Raw genomic sequence first — 8,298 nt, forward strand, 5'->3', positions numbered from 1 at the left:
ATATCCGAAACCAATTAACCACTAATCAAGATTTGCACCGCATAGGATCCATTTAAGGGTGAAGTGCTCCTCACCATAAAATTCTCCGTTCTTAAAGCTCAAACCGAATATCTCTATTTAATTGGAGGATCTCATCCATCCCACATCTCTTTGTGGCGACACCAAGACTTTGATAAGGCAGTTCATTGACTTGTTTACTTTTTATTATAATAGATTTATAGTGAGCTAAATATTTTGTTGTTCTTATTAGTCCAATGAGTGCACTAGCTTTTAGATAAAAAAAAAACTAATGTTGATGATGATTGGAAAAAGAAAGAAAATCCAAGGATTTTTTGGGGGGGGGGGGGGGGGCAATTAAGTATGCATGACTCATCCTCAATGTTCATCATGAAAGAGGATGCAACTTCAAAGAAGTTATGGTAACATCTCCAAAATATAGGACTAAAGTCTGAAGCATGTAGCTTCAGTAGTTACCCAAGCAGAAGAACAAGAGAATCCCTGACTTCACAACCATTCTTAGAGGAACTTAGACAAAAAGGACACGGAATACTGTAACAATTTGCTTCTTTCTTTTTAATTCACGCTTGCCTAACAAAGAAACCAAGGGGGTCTCAACAAACATATAAGATTTTGTTCTTTCAGTATTGACATGTGCAAGACTCTTTTGGTCAAATCTTAGTACATACTTAAAATCAAATTTTAATATAACTGGATTGATATGCATGCAATGCATATTGCATTTGTGAAATCATGTTGACCCAAAGAAACCTGTTTTTTTTTTAATCCTAACAGAATGACAGTTTACACTTGTGACTCTACCATGAGGCAGGGTACATTTTATTGGTTTCTAAATCACTATGATCATATCATTGAAAGCCAGATGTTGAAACTTTAATCAAAAAAAGAAAAAGAAAAAAAGAACTGCTCTCCTTAGCCATTCAATTATGACAAACACGAAGCAGGCATTTAAGCTCCACAATACTAAAAGACAACTTTGCAAAACTATATAGGACAAAAAACAGATAATCCTTTTTGCTTCAACTAAAAATGTAAGGTGGCATTTGTTTTCAAAATTGTTCTGGCTATTTTTTCCCCAGTTCTGTAGAAGCTGAAAAAAAATTCCACCTATTTTTTAAACAAACGTCAAGATTTGCATTTTGCAGGTCAACATAGTTACCAAGGGTCAAGAATGAACTAATGAGAATGAAAAATGAAAAAAGAGTAAAGAAACACAATGAAAGCTAATGCAATTATGTATGGTAAAATTAGTTTTAAAAGGAGACAAACATATTTGTCACAGCAACCTGATACTAATGTTTGGACAATTCAGCCTTCCGTTACTTCTAGAATGAAAATGTGAATATGAATTCACCTTGAAGAATATATCCAGATGAAAATAAATTAAAAATAATCTTGAATTGCAAGGTAACATGAATTCTGAGTAAAATGAAAGTCATAATGATGATGAAAAACTCTAAAAGATATTTTTCCAATTGATAATGGATTTGCTCTTCCAAGAAGGGAAGGAGTGTGTCCCTCCTAGATATCTGAGCAGGTAATTTCTAATAACATTCCAAGTATATGATTTCACAAAGAGAGGCTAAACATATAAACAAATGACCAATTTTCCTATTGAGTTCCAACTAAACAAGGGAAGAACATCCCTCTTTAGCATACTCGAATTACTATACATACCTCGTGATAAATTGTTAACTACTAACCACTGGTCCGTCGAAATGATTCAATTTTCTGAAGCCTAATCTGTTCTCTGAACTTGGCAATGAATTCGCCGGCTTTTCTATCAACCTCACTTCCTAGATCCGCATCATCAGCAAGGTTAAAGTCAGCTTCTTCATCAGAACTCATATGATAATTGGTTAACACATTCTCGGAGTTCCCTTTGCATTCTGAGTTCTCCTTAGATTCCACACTGTCCGTATTCACAAAAAGTTGCTTTGCTTCATGCTCACTTTCAGAGAATGCTGAGCTTGGAATTGGCCCACAGTTGTCAAGAATGTCTTTTTGGGAATTGACTAGTGGATTTGCATGCCCTTCGCTGTTGGTGAACTTCATGGATGATACCGAGTCAAATTCATCACAATTTACCTCATTTATGTCTCCACTTTCTTTTGGACAACCTTCCTTTCTTTTTGATCTACCAATGTAACTTCTGCGGGATCTAAATGTTCTGACTGATTTTCCCCTTGACAAAGTTTTAGCAGGTATGCGTTGTTTCACATCTGAGACCAAGGAATTGACACTTTCTTTTTGTGTGTATGAAGAATCCTCTTTAAGATCCTTGCTGGCATGCTTCAATTTTGAATTTCCATGCATGGTTATTTCTGAAGAAGATTCAATGCTAAATGCTCGAGACTTTGAGGTATGGTATGCTTCTTCATCATTCACAGATCCAACATCCTTCAATTTATCGTTAGAAGTACAATGAGTATCAAACTCTGAAGAAGAACCAACAGTAGATTGCCGCGTCTTTGAAGCAACGAATGCAGCTGCATCATTCACTGATCTTGCTGTTGGTTGACTAACTCGGACGGACGGAGGCTTGACATTCTTCAGGCTCTCAAGTTCTTCCTTTCTGGAGCTTGGCATTTCGGGAGAGGCAGCGGACATTGGTGAGATTGCTCTAGGTGAAGAAGAATTGGAGACAATATGAGCTCGTATCCGATTCCAGAATGACCATGGCTCTAGATGCCCCAACTCGGTTTCTCCATCACAGTGGGGCTCAGAATGCAGATGACCTTGAACCTGAGATGCTTCTACGCTAGAAGGATTCATTTTCATCTTTGTTGCATCCTCTTCATAGTCATTTCTCAGCTGCACATTCATTTCTGGAAATGACTGATTGCTAGATTCATTGACCTTTGAAGTTAAAACTGCTGCTTCTCCGATGGATGTTCCTGTCTGTTCTGAAGCTGAGCTGGATATACTCTCAAATAAATAATGTGGCTCAGACTGTGGCATTTCCATTTTGACACTTCCATTTTCTGAAGAATAAGAGGATGAAGGCGAGATAATACTTGGTGAAGACGAAGTAGGACTAGTCCGAGAGGATACTGCTCTACTGAATGACCTAGATTTGAGATGCCCAAACTCCAATTGTCCAACCGAGTGAGGTCTAGTATGTGAAGGCGGTCTAACCGTATTCATTCCTCCTAACTCCCTCTTCTGAGACCTCGATCGCCATGAAATTTGGCGAGGTCCAGAAGCTTCCTCAAACTTCCTCCCCAAATTGATAGGAGCCATACCTCTTATCTTTTCCCCTCTAACTTCATAACCAATACTACCAGAAGAACCCCCTGAATTAACAGTATTTTCATGAATAAATTCCGGGTTTCCAGCATTAACAAGTCTGTTTCTCAGGCTCCTAACAGGCAAGCCTAAAGGTTTATGGTCAATGTGGCCAACCTTTTCAATCCCATAGTTTCTATTGGCAACAACCACCATAGATTCACCAACAAAGTACTGAGAATTCCAAACTTGAGATACTTCCTTCTCATTCAACCCACCCGTGCTTTCGACCCCATCAACATCTGAAAAAGATCTACTTTTCTCACCTTCATCAAGATTAGACCTTTCTTGACCCCCATACTCATAATTCAAGAACTGAGAATCCCAATTTGGGACATCAGACCCACAAAAATTTTGAGCCCCATTTTCACCTAAAAAAGATCTAACCTTTTCACCCTCAACAAGCTCAAACCTTTCTTGGCCCCTTCCTTGATAATGCAAGAACTGAGAATCCCAATTTGGGATCACTCTTTTCTCATCAGACCCACAAAAATTTTCAAGCCCATTATCAAAGATTGAAGCTACATTTGAAATACCAGAAGCAGCATATACATCTGAACTCTCAAATCTTGAATGTGTTTCAGTATAAATCTTGGTACTACTTCTTTTACAAAACAAGCCATAACACACAGCAATGCCAATGAACAAAAGGTGGAAAAGCTCCCAGAACTGAGTTACTATACTTTGGGTTATAAAGTCAGGAGCTTGGGAAGGAAAGAGTGGGATAACAACAAGAACAAGCATGACTATAAGAGATTTCAAGAAAATGTTAGAACAAGAGGACTTACTTGAATGCTGCTGCTTAACTGTTGAGGCTTGTTTTGGAATTTTGAAAAGGGTTTGCTGGGAATAGTCTGATGGAGCTGAAGTTGCTGCCATTGTTTCAAAGGGGTAAAGAAAATTTGGAGGTTAGGTGAAGAAGAAGAAAGGAAGACTTAACAGCAAAGGGAAAGACAAAGGGGCATGAGTGTATGGAAGGTGTCTCTCTCCTCTCTCAATGTGTGTGTGAGAGAGAGAAGGAACAGACAGTATTCAAAAAGGTGTCATTATTTTACCGTTTTCCTTCTCTCCATTACCAAGCAAAGGTCCATTTTACACCGGTTATTGCGATCATAATAAGGGTCTGTTTGGAATGCCAGGAAAGCCACCGGTAATTGGACCTGTTTGTTTGTTACGACGTAATTATACTATAATTATAAGTATATTGTTTGATTATAAAAATATAATTATACAGTTAAATTAAATTTTAAATATAAAGTAAATTATCAAAAATTAAGATTTAACAAATATATGCCTTTATAAATAATATTAAATTTGACATTTAAGATATATATTGTTTCTTGAAAATATATTAATTATTATGTCACGACTCAAACCGGGGGCTCATGACTAGCACTCGGGCCATACTTGCCGAACACCAACGTATATTTTATCTAACCTTCCTTATTATCTTTAAGGACCAACGAGATCAATATAAATGGTAGTGTCACGACCCGGATTTTCCACCCTCGGGAGTCGTGATGGCGCCTACTAGTGAAAGCTAGGCAAGCCAATCATTACAATTATTTACCTTTTTCCATTTTTAATCCTTTAGCAGTTGTGAATTAACATTGTATAAATAGCGGAAATAATAAAGCGAAAGAATGAAATGTAACAATCTAATATTAATACCGATACAAATCCATAAACAAAAGCTACCAAGATCTGGTGTCACAATTTCGTAGACTGTCTAAGAATAGTACAAATAAGGGTCCGAAAGATAAATACAAGTTGTTTCATAAATACATAGAAGAAACAGTATGGAAAGATAGAAGGAGACGCCAAGGCCTGCGGACGCCTGTAGGACTACCTCGGGTCGCCTGATGGACTGAAGGCAACAACCTCACTGTGGTCCGAAAGCTGTAGCACCGGGATCTGCACACAGTGTAGAGTGTAATATAAGCACAACCGACCCCATGTGCTGGTAAGTGCCTAGCCTAACCTCGATAAAGTAGTAACGAGGCTAGGACAAGACTACAAAATAAACCTGTGCAGTTAAATCATATACAACAGCAAATAAAGGCAGAAATTTACAGTCAAAGATAGGAGGGGGAACATGCTGCAGGGAATATTAAGTAACAACAGAAAACCAATAGATAAATGTAAAGAACACCATAACTCAATTATCATCAAGAATCAGGAAATCAAATTCAAGTGCATGACATCACCCTTCGTGCTTTTACTATCGTCCTCACCATAAGAATCAATATAATCGGTACGACATCACCTTCGTGCTTTTACCTCACATAATCATGCATGGAATGATCCTTCGTGCATTATCACTCATATCATGGCACGACATTGTACATCGTGCGGCACGACATCACCCTTCGTGCTTTTACCTCACAATATTGGCACAACATCACCCTTCATGCATTAACACTCTCAAAATCATGCACGACATCACCCTTCGTGCTTTACACTCTTCCTCACCCAAGCAACAATCACAAAGCAATTTGGGCAAGGGAATCAATAATATCACAATAAAATCCTGGCAAGGGAACAATAGCATAACAACAATATCCCGGCAAAGAAAATAATATCATGAGTAATAATATCCCGGCAAGGGAGATAATATCAAAAGCAATAGCATCCCGGTAAGGGAGACAATATCATAAACCTCTTCTCTTTTCCACATTTACTTCACAATTCAATTCTCAACTTGAGCCAACACTCTACAATATTCAACTACCAAAAATACTTCCACAAGTCTTGTTCAACAATGGAAAAATTATCATACAAAGCATGGACAATACGAAATAGAGTCACATTAATCATAGTATAAGACTCATGGTCATGCTTGACACCAACGTATAGATACTCGTCACCATGCCTATATGTTGTACTCAACAATTAACACATAGCAAATAAGACACAACTCCTAATCCCTCAAGCTAAGGTTAGACCAAACACTTACCTCAATGCCACGAACACAATTCAAGCCTCAACTATTGCTTTACCTCTTGTTTCCACCACCAATTTCCTTGAATCTAGCCACAATTTACTTAACGATATCAATAAATGTTAAATGAATCAATTCTAATGTATGAAAATAGGTTTTCCAATAATTTCCCCAAAAAGTCAAAAATCGACCTCGTGCCCATATGGTCAAAACCCGAGGTTCAAACCAAAACCCGATTACCCATTCACCCACAAACTCAAATATATGATTTATTTTTAAATCGGACCTCAAATCGAGGTTCAAATCTCCAAAATTTCAAAATCTTAAGTTATACCCAAAACACCCAATTTCCCCTATGAAAACCCTTGATTTTGAATTGAAATCATGTGAAAAGATGTTATAGATTAAAGAAAATGAGTTAGAAATAACTTACAATTGATTTGGAGAAGAACCATTCTTTAGAAAATCGCCCAAGAGAGTTAAGGTTTGAGAGAGTTTGAAAAATGAGGAAAAATACGTCTAAGTCCTAATTCACTGGTCGCAAATGTCGCAATTGCAATCCGGATTCGCAATTGCGAACCCCTTCAGGACCTGCTATCTTCGCAAATGCGAAGAATCTGTCGCATTTGCGACCAAGGGAAAATCTGGCCACCTTCGCATTTGCGAAGGACTAGTCGCATTTGCGACATCGCAATTGCGAGAAATGGTCGCATTTGCGACCAAGGCCTGCCCAGGCTAGGATCGTATTTGCGACACCTAGGTCGCAATTTCCATGCCTGAGAACTTCACAATTGCAAAGCCTGATCTCAGAATTGCGAGATCAGAGGCCTGAGCAAAAATACCAGATACCAGCAACCTTTCCTAAGTCCAATTTCACTCTGTGGCATATCCAAAACTCACCCGAGCCCTCGGGGCTCCAAACCAAAATGCACTCTAACCTAAAAACATCATACGAACTTGCTCAAGCGATCAAATCATTAAAATAACATCAACAACTACGAATTAAACCTCAAATTCATGAAATCACTCAAAAATATCAAAATTACTATTTTCTCAGCTATAGGTCGGTTTTATACCAAACCAACTCCGATCTTTACCAAATTTTATAGATTCATCTTAATTATTATTTTAAACATGTATCGGGATCCGAAACCAAGATACGAGCCTGATACCATCAAGAAAATGTATCAATTCACTTCTAAAAACCTTTATATTTTCTAGAAAATAATTTTCTTTAAAAATTCATTTCTCGGGTTTGGGACCTCGGAATTCGATTCCGGTCATACGCCCAAGCCCCATATTTTACTACGGATCCTACGAAATCGTTGGATCACGGGTCTGGGTCCGTTTACCAAGAATGTTGACCAAAGTCAACTTTATTCAATTTTAAAAGCCAATTTCCTTATTTCACTTAGTTTTCACATAAAAGTTTTTCCGAAAACGCGCCCGGAAAGCGCAACCAAATTGAGGTGAGACAAAAAAAGATTTTTAAGGCCTCAGAACACTCAATTTACTTTCAAAACGAGTGATGAGTAAAGCTCAATTTCAAACCCTAATTTAGGTAAGTGAAATTAGTTAACAATTAATCGACAGAGTTTAAGGCAAACGGGTAGAAATAGTAAAATTAATGGTTAAATAATCAGAACTCTAAGAGATTACGCAAAAATACAGAAAAATATAGTAAGTAAATGTCACGACCCAAAAACCGACCCAGTCGTGATGATGCCTATTGTGAACTAGGTCAGCCGACACAACTCCCGAATCTACCATTATTCAATAAAAGTTATGTTTATATGATTTATTAATCAATAATCTCCTGATGTGAAATTAAAAAATAGTGCGGAATAATTACGCAAGCCCGATATCGGGATGTCACTAGTCATGAGCATTTACGAATAACTGAATACAACAAGAAGTCTAAAAATACACTAAATATAGTCTAATGAAAACAAGAGGGAGAGAAGTTGTGCTACGAACGCCGGGCAGCTACCTTTTTAAACTCCGATGACTCTGCCTCCGAGCGATCAACACCCGCTACCAGATTTAGAAAT

The 8,298-nt window shown here is 37.7% G+C and overlaps 1 protein-coding gene across 1 annotated transcript; it reads right to left on the reverse strand.

Annotated features, from left to right (window-relative positions):
* Positions 1-1,462: 1,462 nt before the first annotated feature.
* Positions 1,463-4,378, reverse strand: LOC107802238 (uncharacterized). The gene has a single exon (XM_016625698.2). The coding sequence runs from the start codon at positions 4,183-4,185 to the stop codon at positions 1,717-1,719; it is 2,469 nt and encodes an 822-aa protein (XP_016481184.1). The 5' UTR covers positions 4,186-4,378; the 3' UTR covers positions 1,463-1,716.
* Positions 4,379-8,298: the final 3,920 nt, after the last annotated feature.

This window comes from Nicotiana tabacum, chromosome 7 (assembly GCF_000715075.1).
Source record: "Nicotiana tabacum cultivar K326 chromosome 7, ASM71507v2, whole genome shotgun sequence".
Taxonomy (NCBI): Eukaryota; Viridiplantae; Streptophyta; class Magnoliopsida; order Solanales; family Solanaceae; genus Nicotiana; species Nicotiana tabacum.

What these genes read in the sequence shown, in the direction of transcription:
- LOC107802238 (XM_016625698.2), bottom strand. Translation starts at nt 4,185, where the DNA reads ATGGCAGCAACTTCAGCTCCATCAGACTATTCCCAGCAAACCCTTTTC.